The sequence below is a fragment of the Bubalus bubalis genome, chromosome 6 (genome assembly GCF_019923935.1).
Source record: "Bubalus bubalis isolate 160015118507 breed Murrah chromosome 6, NDDB_SH_1, whole genome shotgun sequence".
NCBI classification, from domain to species: domain Eukaryota; kingdom Metazoa; phylum Chordata; class Mammalia; order Artiodactyla; family Bovidae; genus Bubalus; species Bubalus bubalis.
In genome coordinates this window covers 7,127,833-7,144,538 of record NC_059162.1, presented here as the reverse complement: position 1 = coordinate 7,144,538, position 16,706 = coordinate 7,127,833, and the positions used below count along the sequence as shown (strand labels likewise).

Here is a 16,706-nt window from a genome sequence, read left to right as displayed (position 1 = left end):
GTGTGGAGGCTTTGCTGTCTTCTTTGATGTCTTGTGGGCCCTTCCCCTTCTGGGTTTTTCAGCAGCGCCTTTAATGAAGGTCCTCGCTTTCATTGTGTGCACTGCCTCTCTTGCCCTCTCTGTCTGCTTTTCTTTCCTCCCTCATTCCCACCATTCCCTACCCTGGGGGAGATTTATCCTTTGTATCTTTTGGCAACAGCTGCCCTTGGCCATTCCCCCAGGGCTCAGAGCCAGGTGGGGCCTCTGCCCCTGTTCTGCTTGCCTTGCTTTGCCCCGTGCAGTTTCTCTGACTCCTGGACAGGTTTCCTGGGAGAGATCCTGTTCCCCTGGAGGCATCTGTCTTCTCACGGTGGCAGACAGTCCAATGTGGGGAAGGGCTTGGAGCCCTTTGGAGATTAGAGCGTCTTAAAACAGGACTCGTGTCATCTAGACGGTGACCGGTGGCTCAGGAGTATTTACTGTGTACCTGTTACACCTGCCAGACCCGGGCATCTGGCTTATTCAAGCAAGCACACCCCTGACGTCCCGTCACTTCCGGGCTCCACCACACCTGCCGTTCCATCGCAGCAGGCCACCACTGCCTGATGCTTAGTTTCTCCTTAGTTTCATCCCCTTCCTTCATTAAGTGGATATTTATTAGTTTCCCCAGATGCAAGGCTTGATTCTGGGAACTGGGAATACTGTGAAGAAGGCAACAAGTTCCTGCTGGCGAGGAACTCACATTGGAAGTTGGGGTGGAGGATCCAACAGATGACACACGAGGCCTTTTTAGGGGATGTCGGTGCAATGAAGAAGATAAAGCAGGGTGGCTGACTACAGGTGGAAGCAGTGAGCCTGTTGGGAGGCAAGGTGGTGCAGTGGTTAAAAGCACCAAGCGTAAAGCCAGACTGGCGGGCTTTGAGCCTTAGCTTCGGTTTTACTAGCTGTGTGCCTCAGTTACTTTGTCTAATGGGAATAATAATAGTGCCTAACTTTCAGGGTGGTTATAAGGATAAGTAAGTTAATAATACATGTACATCCCTTAAACTAGTGCCTGGAACACAGTAAGCACTATTTGAGTCTAAGTGATTAATATTGCAATTTTGAGGCCAAAAGTGACCATTTCAAGCACTTTTGGAGTGCTGATAATCTTTTGTTCTTTTTTTCCCAGCCATTTTTTGAGGCATAACTGACAGGTAAGAAGTTCTGTATTAATCCAGCATTGCCTGCTGTTTTAGCGCTGTGACATCGGCTCACACCCGTCTGTGGTCCCTGGACTTGGCCGCAGGCGGCTTTGCCTTTAGCCCTCCTGCTTCCCCCTTGTCCCCGAAGCTCCCATCCTAGTGTCCAGTGTCCCTCTCCTGACCCAGATGAACCCTTCCACCTGCCTTTGCCTTCTCATCTTGCCTCTTCCGAAACCCTGAGCTATCAGCTCCCTCTCCTGAATCATCACCTGAATCTTTCACTGTGCTTTCTTCTCCACCGCAGATAGATAAGGGCAAGTCTTTTCCATCTGAAAAACAAAACAAAAATCACATCTTTCTTGTCCCTGCATCTCCCCCTAGCCTATCTCTTTTCTCTCCTTCCTAGTCAAGCTTCAGGCTACACACATTTATCCCCATTGTTGGCATTTTACCCCACCCTTGCCATTAGCCCTTCAACCTCCCGTGATCTGATATCTGCTGCCTACCAATATTTCCTGAAACAAGCTGTCCAGGTCACTAAAAGTGAAAGTGAAGTCTCTCAGTCATGTCCGACTCTTTGCGACCCCAAGAACTGTAGCCTACCAAGATCCTCTGTCCATGGGATTTTCCAGGCAAGAGTACTGGAAAACCATTTTCTTCTCCAGGGGATCTTCCCAACCCAGGGATCGAACACGGGTCTCCCACATTATAGGCAAATGCTTTACCATCTGATCCACAAGGGCCAGGTTGGCAAATTGAACCAGCCTTTCTCTGCAGTGTGCATCACGGGGAATGAATCACTCCCTTCCCTAGCTCTGGGGCCCCCCACCTCCGCTCTTGCCACTCTTTCCTTCTTTTTCTGCTAGCTGCTTTCCAGGATCCTTTTTTTTCACCTGCCCCTTGGGTGAAATCCCCAGGGCATTTCTCCTGGGATTAGTCCTTGGTGCTTTTTTTTTTACTTTTCACTTCCCGTGGTTTTAACTTATGTTTATCTCTAGGCCACATCTTATCTTGAACTCTCCACTTGTGGATAGTCGGTATCTCCAGTTAGCTGTTACAAACTTTCCCAGTTTCATTCTCTTACCCATAGTCCTTCTTCTCTGGAATTTTCTGTGTAGGATGCCAGTCTCTGCTCAGTCACTTCAGTCAGAATTGTGAAACTCATTCCACATGTATTCCTGTCTCCTCCCTGCCTCTCCTCTGCCTTTCCCTCTTTCCCTCCCCGTTCCCTGCCCATAGACGATTAATTTCCAAGTCCTGTGATTTCTGCCCCCTGAAGATATTCCAGGTTTGTGTCCTTGGCTCTGTGTTATCACCACCTCTTTAACTTTAGCTCTCATATTTCTCACCTAGAGCACTGCTTTCTATCTTGTCCCTTATAGATCTACCATCTACATCATCCCTTGGGTAGAATTTGAAAGAATGAAAATCTTTTGGTATCACGTGCCTGCTTTTCTTCCTTCAGGATAAAATCCTGTCTCTTCTCAGTCAGGTCCCTTCCACAGGGTCATTTGCAGTGCTTCCATGGGGATTTCTCTACATCAGTATCTTTGCCCCTGTCTTGCCCTCTGTCTAGAGTGCCTCCCATGGCCTCCCCTCCTCTCTGCCCACTTCTTCTCACTGTGGTCTCCTGCATTGCAGGTGGATTCTTTATCAACTGAGCTGTCAGGAAAGCCGCGATATGCTGACGGTCACACACAATAATGATATCCCTCCATCTAGCTTGTTATTTCCCCTCGGTTCTAACAAATCTGTTACTGTACAGGCATTAGGAGATACCACAGGTTCAGTTTCAGACCATGGCAATAAAGTGAATGTCGTAATAAAGTGAGTAGCACAAAATTTTTGGTTTTCCAGTGCACATTAAAGTTATCTTTACACTCTACTAGGGCTTTCCTGATGGCTAAGTTGGTAAAGAATCCACCTGCAATGCAGGAGACCCCAGTTCAATTCCTGGGTCAGGAAGATCCATTGGAGAAGGGAAAGGCTACTCACTCCAGTATTCTGGCCTGGAGAATTCCATGGACTACAGTCCATGGGTCACAAAGAGTCAGACACAACTGAGTGACTTTCAGTTTCACTTTACATCATACTGTAGTTTATTAAGTGTAAAATAGTATTATATCTAAAAAAAATTTGTATATACTTCAATTAAAAAATAGCTCATTACTAAAATGCTATCACCTGAGCAAACTGTAATCTTTTTGCTGGTAGAGAGTCTTGCCTCAATGCTGATGGTGCTCACTGATTAGGGTGGTGGTTGCTGAAGATTGGAGAGCTGAGGCCATTTCTTAAAATAAGGCAGCAATGACGTTTGCCACATTGGTTGTTTCTCCTTTCACAAATAATATCTCTGTAGCATGCAATGCCATTTTAATAGTGTTTTACCTGTGGTAGAACTTCTTACAAAATTGAACTCAGGCCTCTCAGACCCTGCCACTGCTTTATCAACTAAGTCTATGTAATATTCGAAACCCTTTGTTGTCATTTCAGTAGTCTTTACACATCTTTATCAGAAGTAGATTCCATCTCAAGAGATCACTGTGGTCATCCCTAAGAAGCAGTTCCTCATCGGTTCAGGTTTATCATGAGAATTCAGTCACATCTTCAGACTCCCCTTCTTATGCTAGTTCCCTTGCTATTCCCACCATATCTGCAGTTATTTCCTCCACTGAAGTTTTGAACCCCTCAAAGTCATCCATGTTGTTGGAATCAACTTCTTCCAAACTCCTGTTCATGGAGACATTTTGGCCTCTTCACATGAATCAGAATATTCTTAATGGCATCTGGAATGGTGAATCCTTTCCAGAAGGCCTTCAATTTATTTTGCTCAGATTCATCAGAAGAATTGCTATTTATGGAAGCTATATCATTATGAAATATATTTCCTAAATAATAAGACTCGAAAGTTGAAATTACTCCTTGATCCATGGGCTGCAGAATGAATGTTGCCCTAGCAAGCATGAAAACGACATTAATCTCATTGTACATCTCCATCAGAGCTCTTAGGTGACTCGGTGCATTGTCAATGAGCAGTAATAATTTGAAAGGAATCTTTTTTAAGCAGTAGGTCTCAACAGTGGGCTTAAAATATCAAGTAATCATGTTGTCAACAGATGTGCTGTTATCTAAGCTTTGTTGTTCCCTTTGTAGGGCACAGGCAGGGTAGATGTAGCATAATTCTTAAAGGCCCTAGGATTTTCAGAATGGTAAATAAACATTGACTTCAACTTGAAGTCACTGGCTACTTTAGCTCCGTTAATAACAATAGTCAGCCTGTCCTTTGAAGTTTTGAAGTCTGGCATTGACTTATCCTCTCTAGCTATGAAAGTCCTGAATGGCAGCATCTTTCCAATGTAAGGCTGTTTCCACTATGTGGAAAACCTGTTATTTAGCATAGACATCTTCGTTAGTGATCTTAGCTAGATCTTCTTGATAACTTGCTGCAGCTTCTACATCAGCACTTGTTTGTACTTTTTTTTTTTTTTTTTTTTTATGGTTATGGCTTCTTTCCTTAAACCTCATGAACCAACCTCTGCTAACTTCAAACTTTTCTTATGCAGCTTTCTAACTTCTCTCAGGTGTTACAGAATTTAAGAGAGTTAGGGCTTTGCCCTGATTTAGGCATTCACAGCTTGGCTCACTGTTGCAGTAAGCCTTGCTTTTGACCTGTTTTGGCTTTCAACATGCCTTCCTCGGTTAGCTTAATCCTATGTAGCTTTAGATTTAAAAGTGAGAGATATGTGACTCTTCCTTTCATTTGAATACTTAGAGGCCAAGGTAGGTTATTACATGGCCTAGTTTCAATATTGTTGTATCTTAGGGAACAGGGAGGCCCAAGAAAAAGAAAGAGATGGGCACAGTGGTGGTAGAGAGGAGTGGGGGGCATAAATGGCAGTAAGTGAAGCAGTCAGATACACACTGCTATATTTAAAACAGATAACCAGTAAGGACCCATTGCATAGCACAGGGAACTCTGCTCAGTGTTATGTGGCAGGCTGGATGGGAGGGGAGTTTGGAGGATCATGGATACGTGTATATATATGGCTGAGTCCCTTTGCTGTCCACCTGGAAAATACTTTCAGTCTGAATATTCTATAATTCTATATCACATTTGTAAAAAATAAAACACATTTGTTAAGTTTACTGTCTTATATGGGTACAGTTTACACTGCCCCAAAATAATTACAATAGTAACATTGGAGGTTATACAGAGTGAAGTAGATCAGAAAAACAAATGCCATATCCTAATGCATATATATGGAATCTAGAAAAAATGGTACTGATGAACCTATTTGCAGGGCAGGAATAGAAACACAAACATAGAGAATGGACTTGTGGTCATAGTAGGTAAAGGAGAGGGTAGGACAAATTGAGAGAGTAGAACTGAAATGCACACATATGAAATATCCATATGTAAAATGGATAGCGAGTGGGAACATTGCTGTATAACACAGGGGGTTCAGCCTGGTGCTCCATGACGATCTAGGGAGGTGAGATGTGGGGAGCGGGGTGGGAGGGAGGCTCAGGAGAGAGGAGGATATATGTATACTTAGGGCTGATTCACGTTGTTGTACAGCAGAAACCAGCACAACACTGTAAATCAATTATCCTCCAATTAAAAAATTAAAAAAAAATTTTAAAGATCACTGATCACAGATCATAACAGATAATGAATAACAACTAATAACAGACAATGAAAAAGTTTGAAATATTGTGAGAATTACCAAAACATGACACAGAAGCACAAAGTAAGCAAATGCTGTTAGAAAAATGGTGCAGATTTGCCAGAAGCCTTCAATTTGTAAAAAGGAAGTATCTGTGAAGTGAAATAAAATAGGTGTGCATGCTCTCTACCCGTTAGCTGTATTAAATCTGTAAGGATCCAAATGTGATCATCAGAGGACCCTTTGAGTGGCAGAAATTGTCTCAGAAAGCAGCCCCTAGTGGGTGATTCACTTACATCAGTGTTGGCTTGGAAACTCTCCTAGTACAAAGAGAATGGCTGAGAAGTTTATTTTTTAATGACTTCCCCAGAAGCAGAACTAGAATCTCGGAGATTTTTCCGTCCCTTGTGAGTTTCTGGCCTGCATGTCTCCAGACCCTCTGCAGGGTGCTGCTCAGTTCTCATTACAGTCAGTCCCCTACATACGAATGAATTCTGGTCTGAGTGTGTGTTTGTAAGTCCAACAAAGTTAGTCTAGGTTACCGAGCTAACACAATCAGCTATGTAGTACTGCACTGTAATAGATTTATAATACTTTTCACACAAATAATACATAAAAGACAAACACACAAAAACCCATTTTTAATCATATGGTACGGTACCTTGAAAAGTACAGTAGTACCGGCCACATCACTGCTGGTTTTACGCTTCCTTCTGTACATCCAGGCTTAAAATAAAGATACTGTACAGTACGGTCCAGTAAAGTACACAGAAGCAGAACCACTTATGGAAGATGTGCTCATGTGACAGTGTATACCAGACACGTGAACTAACGTACATGATTGGCCATGTGAATGCACATCTGCATCTTTGAAAGTTCGCAACTTGAAGGTCTGTATGTATGTACTGTATTAGGATTTCCAGGGCTGAGGGGCAGCCTCCCTGTAGAGCCCACTTCCCTGTTTTGTACCCTGTGATAACACTGTTTCTTTTGTAAGTATTTACTAAACACCTTCTCTGTGCCAGATCCATGGGAGATGTGAATGAAACACACCCTTGGCCTCAAGATCAGAACACAGTTGACATTGCTTTTGCTAATTAAGAGCACTTGACAGATGGCTCCCCGGTGCTGTGGAAGCCAGTCTCCCCTGATGACTGATGGAAAGCTCTCGTCAAGTGCAGGCCCATTTCACCCTGTCTGTTCCTCTAGGGGCAAGGAGGACCAGATGCTCAGTTCCCAGCACTATCTGCCTACTGAGAAATAGACACGGATTATCCATCAGTCCTCCCTGTCACAGGGTAAACCTCCTGATTGTCAAGAAGGTCACTTCTGGGTGCAGGAGGTGGTAAAAAGCAGCCTGCTCTCTATGTTCCTGCTGGCTGGTTGACAAAGAGGCAGAAGAACTGCCCTGCTGGGCCATGGTCCAGGGTCCTCCTTTCTGTTGCCATCGCAACACTCAACAGTCATCTCCCAGCTCCTAGAGCAGCCAGAAGGAAAACCAAGCACAATGTCTACTTCTGAAATACTAGGCTGTGGGAAAAGAGTTGTAAAAAGGGTAGATAGGCTACCCACTCCAGTATTTGGGGGCTTCCCTTGTGGCTCAGCTGGTAAAGAATCCTCCTGCAATGTGGGAGACCTGGGTTCAACCCCTGGGTTGGGAAGATCCCCTGGAGAAGGGAAAGGCTACCCACTCCACTATTGTGGCCTGGAGAATTCCATGGACTTTCACTTTCGTATGTATATGCATCAGTGGCTCACTTTGCTGTACAGCTGAAACTAACACAAAGTTTTAAATCAACTATATTCCAGCAAGGGCCTCCCTAGTGGCTCAGTGGTAAAGAATCTGCCTGCAATGCAGGAAACATAAGAGATGCAGTTTCGATCCCTGGGTCGAGAAGGTCCCCTGGAGTGGGAGATGGCAACCTACTCCAGTATTCCAGCCGGGAAAATCCCATGGACAGAGGAGCATAGGGTCGCAGAGTCAGAGATGACTGAGCACACACACAAACACACATACTCCAATGAAAATTTTAAAGAATAAAATGGTTTTTGAATGTTAAATAAATACATGTATACGCACACACCAGGCTTGCTTCCCCAGATGACTCATGTGGGTTTGCATGGGAAGGCCTGTTAGAACTATTTGTTCTACAAGGCAGGCCCACAAATGACCAAAGCCTGGTTCCCTGAGTTGGCTTGAGGTTTAGGGAATCAACACTTCATACTTCCTACTTATGTTACTCTGTGCAGTTTTACAATTGGTGCTTAGTCTCTGAAAGTTTCAAAGTTTTATTTGAAGATAGTTAGTGATGAACCTAATCCTGAATGTAGAGGAAAAGGTATTTCCTGGGAAATGCCTGAGAATCGCCAGTTGTTTCTACAGAGTCCAAGAAAGAGAGAAGAGCAGAGAATGAAGAAAAATAAGAAACAGTAGGACTTTGATACATTTTTTGAGCATGTGATCAAAGACATGGTCAGTGGGAAGAAGCAAGTGGGAAATAGACAAAGCATGACAAACCAGCTGCCTTTCTCTTCTGTGCCACTGCCGCTGTCTCCAGGCCCGTCCCTAGCTTGTGTTCTTGAAGGACGATGGTCAGAGACAGGGTCTGAGGATTAGAGACAGATACTGTGTGGGCTGAGGCTTCAAATCTCCTTATTTCCACACCCCTCCCCGCAGGCCTGTAACCCTCCCACCCATTCTAACTCAGCCTCCTTGTAGAGTTGAAGGAACTGGGGCCCAGGGAGTGAGGTGATTTACCCCTTTCCTGACAGCCCGATAGGAGTGTGGTGGAGGAAACCCCTACCTCTCTGGATGCCCCATTCAAGGTTATTCAAATGGTAAAGAATCTACCTGCAATGCAGGAAACCTGGGCTCAATCCTTGGGCCTGGAAGGTGCCCTGGAGAAGGAAATGGCTAACCACTCCAGTGTTCTTGCCTGGAGAATTCCATGGACAGAGAAGCCTGGTGGGCTTCAGCCCGTGGGGTTGCACAGAGTTGGACACAATTGAAGCAACTTAGTATGCATGCATGCTTCAATACAAAATAAATTTCTAGAAATACACCAAGAATAACAAGATGACGGAGTAGAAGGACGTGCACTCATCTTCTCCTGCAAGAACTCAAAATTACAACCTGTTGCTGAACAACCATCGACAGGAGAACATTGGATCCCACCAAAAAAAGATATCCCATGTCCAAGGAAAAGGAGAAGCCCCAGCAAGACAGTAGGAGGGGTAAAATCACTTTTACAATCAAACCCCATGCCTGTCAGAGACACTTGGAGGGCTCAAGCAAACCTTGTGTGCACCAAGACCCAGAGACCCCACAGAGACTGAGCCAGAACTGTGTTTGAGTATCTCCTGTGGAGGTATGGGTCAGCAGTGACCTACTGCAGGGGCAGGGGCTCTGGATGCAGCAGACCTGGGTATGGCATAAGCCCTCTTGAAGGAGGTTGCCATTAACCCCACCATAGAGCCGCCAGAACTTACACAGGACTGGGGAAACAGACTCTTGGAGGGCACAAACAAAACCTTGTACACACCAGGACCCAGGAGAAAGGAGCAGTGACCCCACAAGAGACTGACCCACACATGCCCCTGAGTGTCCAGGAGTCTCTGGTAGAGGCGTGGGTCTGCAGTGGCCTGCTCCAGGGTCGGGGGCACTGAGTGCAGCAGTGCGTGCATGGGACCTTTTGAAAGAGGTCGCCATCATCTTCATTACCTCCACCATAGTTTGGCCTCAGGTCAAACAACAGAGAGGGAACACAGCCCCACCCATCAACAGAAAATTGGATTAAAGATTTACTGAGCATGGCCCCACCCATCAGAACAAGACCCAATTTCCCCCTCAGTCAGTCTTTCCCATCAGGAAGCTTCCATAAGCCTTTTATCCTTCACCATCAGAGGGCAGACAGAAAACTAACCAAACTAATCACCTGGAAAACAGCCTGTCTAACTCAATGAAACTATGAGCCATGCCTTGTAGGACCACCCAAGACAGATGGGTCATGGTGGAGAGTTCTGACAAAACGTGATCCACTGCAGAAGGGAATGGCAAACCACTTCAGTATTCTTGCCTAGAGAACCCCATGAACAGTATGAAAAGGCAAAAAGATAGGACACTGAAAGACAAACTCCCCAGGTTGATAGGTGCCCAATATGCTACTGGAGATCAGTGGAGAAATAACTCCAGAAAGAGTCAAGAGACGGAGCCAAAGCAAAAGTAACACCCAGTTGTAGATGTGACTGGTGATGGAAGTAAAGTCCGATGCTATAAAGGGCAATATTGCATAATACCTAAATCTAGAATGTTAGGTCCATGAATCAAGGTAAATTGGAAGTGGTCGAACAGGAGATGGCAAGAGTGAACATCAACATTTTAGGAATCAGCAAACTAAAATAGACTGGAATGGGTGAATTTAACTCAGATGACCATTATATCTACTACTGTGGGCAGGAATCCCTTAGAAGAAATGGAGTAGCCATCATAGTCAACAAAAGAGTCTGAAATGCAGTACTTGGATGCAATCTCAAAAACAACAGAATGATCTCTGTTAGTTTCCAAGGCAAACCATTCAATATCACAGTAATGCAAGTCTATGCCCCAACCAGTAACGCTGAAGAAGCTGGAGTTGAACAGTTCTATGAAGACCTGCAAGACCTTCTACAACTAACACCCAAAAAAGATGTCCTTTTCATTATAGGGGACTGGAATGGAAAAGTAGGAAGTTAAGAAACACCTGGAATAACAGGCAAATTTGGCCTTGGAATGAAGCAGGGCAAAGACCAATAGAGTTTTGCCAAGAAAATGCACTGGTCATAACAAACACCCTCTTCCAACAACACAAGAGAAGACTCTACACATGGACATCACCAGATGGTCAACACTGAAATCAGATTGATTATATTCTTGGCAGCCAAAGATGGAGAAGCTCTATACAGTCAGCAAAAACAAGACCAGGAGCTGACTGTGGCTCAGATCATGAACTCCTTATTGACAAATTCAGATTTAAATTGAAGTAAGTAGGGAAAACCACCAGACCATTCAGATTTGACCTAAATCAAATTCCTTACAATTATACAGTAGAAGTGAGAAATAGATTCAAGGGATTAGATCTGATAGACAGAGTGCCTGAAGAACCATGGACGGAGGTTTGTGACAGTGTACCAGAGGCAGTGATCAAGACCATCACCAAGAAAAAGAAATGCAAAAAGGCAAAATGGTACCTGAGGAGGCCTTACAAATAGCTGAGGAAAGACGAGAAACTAAAGGTAAAGGAGAAAAGGAAAGACATACCCATCTGAATGCAGAGTTCCAAAGAATAGCAAGGAGACATAAGAAAGCCTTCCTCAGTGATCAGTGCAAAGAAATAGAGGAAAACAATAAAATGGGAAGGACTAGAGATCTCTTCAAGGAAATTAGAGATACCAAGGGAACATTTCATGCAAAGATGGGCACCATAAAAGACAGAAATGGTATGGACCTAACAAAAGCAGAAGATACTAAGAAAAGGTGGCAAGAATACACAGAAGAACTATACAAAAGAAGATTTAATGACCCAGATAACCACAATGGTGTGATCACTTACCTGGAGCCTGGCATCCTGGAATGTGAAGTCAAGTGGGCCTTAGGAAGCATCAGTATGAACAAAGCTAGTGGAGGTGATGGAATCCCAATTGAGCTATTTCAAATCCTAAAAGAAGATGCTGTGAAAGTGCTGCACTCAATACGCCAGCAAATTTGGAAAACTCAGCAGTGGCCACAGGACTGGAAAAGGTCAGTTTTCATTCCAATCCCAAAGAAAGGCAATGCCAAAGAGTGTTCAAACTACCACACAGTTGCACTCATCTCACATGCTAGCAAAGTAATGCTCAAAATTCTCCAAGTGAGGCTTCAACACTACATGAAGCAAGAACTTCCAGATGTTCAAGCTGGATTTAGAAAAGGCAGAGGAACTAGAGATCAAATTGCTAACATCCATTGGATCATGGAAAAAGCAAGAGAGTTCCAGAAAAACATCTACTTCTGCTTTATTGACTATGCTAAAGCCTTTGACTGTGTGGATCACAACAAACTGTGGAAAATTCTTCAAGAGATGGGAATACCAGACCACCTGACCTGCCTCCTGAGAAACCTATATGCAGGTCAGGAAGCAACAGTTAGAACTGGACATGGAACAACAGACTGGTTCCAAATCGGGAAAGGAGTATGTCAAGGCTGCATATTGTCACCCTGCTTATTTAACTTATATGCAGAGTACATCATGCAAAATTGCTGGATGAAGCACAAGCTGAATCAAGATTGCTGGGAGAAATATCATTAACCTCAGTTATGCAGATGACACCACCCTTGTAGCAAAAAGTGAAGAACTATAGAGCCTCTTGATGAAAGTGAAAGAAGAGAGTGAAAAAGTTGGCTTAAAACTCAACATTCAGAAAACTAAGATCATGGCATCCAGTCCAATCACTTCATGGCAAATAGATGGGGAAATAGTGGAAACAGTGACAGACTTCATTTTGGGGGGCTCCAAAATCACTGCAGATGGTGACTGCAGCTATGAAATTAAAAGACCCATGCTCCTTGAAAGAAAAGCTATGATCAACCTAGACAGCATATTTAAAAGCAGAGACATTACTCTGCCAACAAAGGTCCGTCTAGTCAAAGCTATTTTTCCAGTAGTCATGTATGGATGTGAGAATTGGACTATAAACAAAGCTGAGTGCTGAAGAATTGATGCTTTTAAACTGTGGTGGTGGAGAAGACTCTTGAAAGTCCCTTGGACTGCAAGAAGATCTGAACAGTCTATCCTAAAGGAGATCAGTCCTGAATATTCATTGGAAGGACTGATGCTGAAGCTGAAACTCCAATACTTGGGCCACCTGATGCAAAGAACTGACTCGCTGGAAAAGACCCTAATGCTGGGAAAGATTGAAGGCAGGAGAAGGAGACAACAGAGGATGAGATTGTTGGATGGCATCACTGACTTGGACATAAGTTTGAGTAAGCTCCAGGAATTGGTAATGGACAGGGAAGCCTGGTGTGCTGCAGTCCATGGGTTTGCAAAGAGTTCGACACGACTGAGTGACTGAACTGAAAATTACACCTATCTATTTATGTAATTTTTTTCCTGCTAAAACCTTTGGGGGCTTCCCTGGTGGCTCAGTGGTAAAGAATCTGCCTGCTAATGTAAGAAACACCAGTTCAATCCCTGAATCAGGAAGATCCCCTGGAGTAGAAAGTGGCAACCCACTCCAGTATTCTTGTCTGGGAAATCCCATGGACAGAGGAATCTGGTGGGGTACAGTCCACGGGGTTGCAAAGAATCAGACACGACTGAAAGAATACTTTTTGCCCTACTGTTTCCACTTCTGAGTTTGAATGAGGTCGAGGTGGCTGTCATCCCTTTCTTGCAGGTTCCTCACACCCTATCAGCGAAAACATCATGCCAGCCTGACAAAGCAGTCATGTCCAGTCTTGAGGAAATGTCTTTGTTTCTGAACTTTGAGAAGATATTAAAATCAGAACGTCTTATTGGATTGGACATTTAATGGCTGCTGCTGCTGGTGCTAAGTCGCTTCAGTCGTGTCCAACTCTGTGCGACCCCATAGATGGCAGCCCACCAGGCTCGCCCGTCCCTGGGATTCTCCAGGCAAGAACACTCGAATGGGTTGCCATTTCCTTCTCCAATGCATGAAAGTGAAGTTGCTCAGTCATGTCCGACTCCCAGCGACCCCATGGACTGCGGCCCACCAGGCTCCTCCGTCCATGGGAGTTTCCAGGCAAGAGTACTGGAGTGGGTTGCCATTGCCCTCTCCAGGACATTTAATAGACTTGAGTTGAAAAGATACATGAAAATGTTACTGAGCCAATGGTGTCCCGAAGCGTGACGTGATTGGAAACTGAAGTGTTGGGCAGGAGGATGTTGTTCTTGGTGTGACCCTTCCCTTCGCACCCTCTCTGTTGTCCCTATAGGTCGCCAGCTCACCGGAGCCGAGAGGACCTCCACGGCCACCGCAGAGGAGACGGACATCGATGCGGTAGAGGTCCCACTCCCAGGGAACGATGCCCTGGAATTCAGCCGAGGTGTGACCGACCTTGATGCTGTAGGGAAGGAAGGAGGCTCCCACACAGACCCCAAGGTAGGCAGGAGGCAGCCCACCCAGGTGATCTGCACATCTATGTGCATGTCACCTCCCAGAGTGGCCTGTGTCACGGCCCCAGCCCCCGTCCGTCACCTCTTAGCCTCTGCCAGCACAGTGGTGGCTCCGGAGCATGTGTTACTTCCTTTCAGACTGAATCTGGAGATTCAGTCCTTGTGAATTGATGCTAGGCGCGGCTGTATGTCAGGATTTCACAGAGCTCATTCCTGACGTGCATTACCCTCAAGGGTCCATCAGTACTCAATTCCCTTCTTCTGACTGGAAGCCCCAGCTTTGATAGCACCTCATCGGGGCACAATACCTGTGCACGTGGCTAATCCTTGCACAACACAGTGCGATCCCCTGGGGCTTAGCTGAAGGAGCAGGGTGAGTTTGGGCTGTCTCTGCCTGTGGCTAGGATCGTGTGCCTTTGATGCTCCTGGGGAGGCTGGAAATTGGCCCATTGGAGGCTTGGAAACTGCAAGACCACCTTAGGCATCCTCCATGTCAACCTCCTATTTTTATGGGTGAGATGACGGATGCCCTCAAGGGGTTTCTGATATGATCCAGGTGAAACTGAGAACTTCCAACCTGAAGACAAAACCAACACCCCTGGCCCCTGCCCCCACACACTGCCCCTACCCACCCCCCGACACACGGCCCCCTGAAACACACACACACAGCTCCTGACACACACACATGGCCCCTGAAACACACACACACGGCTCCTGAAACACACACACAGGCCCCTGCCACACACACACGGCCCCCCCCCCCCCCCACACACACACACAGCCCCTGACACACACTCACAGAAGGAAAATTCTGACAGATTGCCATTGCCTTAGACTCCCTGCCAGTCCCCTGTAACCTGAGTGCTCTCTTTCCTCACCATGTAACAGCTTTTCCCAAGAGGAGGTCATTAGGCTAGTTCATCGGAAGGTGAGACCTGTCTAGTTTGAGGGGCGGTATTGTTCCATATTGTCTGCCTGATATTTTCTGCGGTGCCCAGTTTGCACTCTGCACGCGGCAGAAGCCCTCTGTCCCCGGCGCTTCCTCTCGCACACCTAAAGAAGGGCCAGAGGCAGAGCTGCTGCAGTGGAATTCTCTGGCTCACAGAAGCTGCCTAGTGACAGTGTCCAGCTATTAGGAGGGAGACGGGAGGGAAGGGAATGGAAGCTGCTTTCCCCTTTCGGAGAGAGGATCTCCCCAGCCCACGTTCGGTGTGTGTCCAGACTTTCTTATCTGGAGCTCCCATTGTGAGGAGGTGGTGCCGGGTTGGAGCACTTCCCTCATGGCCTCTTCCTCCAGTGGTCAACTCGGGAGACCCTGCAGACCCGAGAGGAGAGAGCTCTGAGGACACAGCAGAGTGAAGGTGGAAGCTGCCTCATAGCAAGGTATAGGTAGCTGTCTTTCATAGCAATAGATCCAAGACCAGAACCTCAGGTAACTCAACAGTGTGGTAGAGTTGGAAGCCATGGGCAAGAAATGGAACAGGATCAGCTGCCTGGGCTCTCATCATATCGCATCAGGAACTCAGCTATACGAATAGGGTTTTCTGACTCTGTGGTCCCAGCCCAGGCCATCAGATCATCTCCTCTGGGGGTGGTTGGGGTTGGGGGTGTCCTGTCCACATTTCCATTAAAGACACAGCATTTCCAGCTCTTGGTTATAAGTGGGCCATTTCACCCCAACCTCGTATTAGACATACTGTGTATATTGAAGACAGAGTAAGTTGTCTAAAGGAGGCACGTACCCAGGCTCACACCCTGTCTTCTCCTCTCTTCCAGGTCTCGCCCCACCCCCAGGAGCCTATGCTGACAGCTTCACCCAGGATGCTCCTTCCCTCTTCTTCCTCAAAGCCCCCGGACTTGGGTGCGGGCACACCACTGTCCACCCACCACCAGATGCAGCTTCTCCAGCAGCTCCTCCAGCAGCAGCAGCAGCAGACGCAAGTGGCTGTGGCCCAGGTTCTCCTCAGCCTCCTCCCTTCTTCGCAGGCTCCACTCTCATGGGCTTGACGCACCTTCCCTAGCGAGGGGCACAGGGCAGGTTTTAAAACCTAGGGAGCTATAAGGGATGGCTCATGCTGTTGGATCATTGCTTGTAAGGGAAGTGGGGAGGTGGGGAGAGGAGAAAGGGGGGATGCAGATGAAATGGGAAAAAACATTTTGGTTTCCCATGTATCCCCCACTCTGAGTTGGGCTTGGCTGGCTTGGCTGGATGTTGTTGGGTCATGACTTGAACTGACTAAGGAACATAATTTCACCCTTCCTTTCCTGCCTTCTTTTCCTGGTGTGTGGGTGAGAAGGGATGCTTCTGGATTCAGAACAGATGTGAGGATAGGTATGACTTTGTGATACCACTCTTAAAGGAATTAAAATATGAATTTGTGCCAAATGCCCCTGCAGAGTCTACCATCCTGGAAACCTTGTCCATAGAGGTTTCCATGCCTCCTTTGGTCATCTACTCATTCCAGGCAGGATTTCTCTATTTATGTAAAGATTTCCCAGGCAGGACTTGATACCATGCTGGCCTTGATTATACTGGGATTTAACTTCCAGGAACTTGCTGTTGTTCAGTTGCTAAGTCCTGTCCAGCTCTCTGCAGCCCCATGGACTATAGCACGCTGGGCTCTTCTGTCCTCCACCGTCTCCCTGAATTTGCTCACATTCATGTCCATTGAGTCAGTGATGCTTTCTCACCAGCTCATCCTCTGCTACCGTCTTCTCCTTCT

At 46.1% G+C, this 16,706-nt stretch overlaps 1 protein-coding gene across 11 annotated transcripts in view; it reads left to right on the top strand.

Annotated features, from left to right (window-relative positions):
- LOC102414663 (carboxyl-terminal PDZ ligand of neuronal nitric oxide synthase protein) overlaps positions 1-16,706 on the top strand; it is a 359,817-nt gene that overhangs the window by 315,936 nt on the left and 27,175 nt on the right. For all 11 annotated transcript variants that reach the window (XM_045165982.1, XM_045165981.1, XM_045165978.1 and 8 more), the window contains 2 exons: positions 13,803-13,969; positions 15,760-15,939. In XM_045165982.1, coding sequence (XP_045021917.1) covers positions 13,803-13,969; positions 15,760-15,939 — 347 coding nt within the window. The remainder of the gene's footprint in view (positions 1-13,802; positions 13,970-15,759; positions 15,940-16,706) is intronic.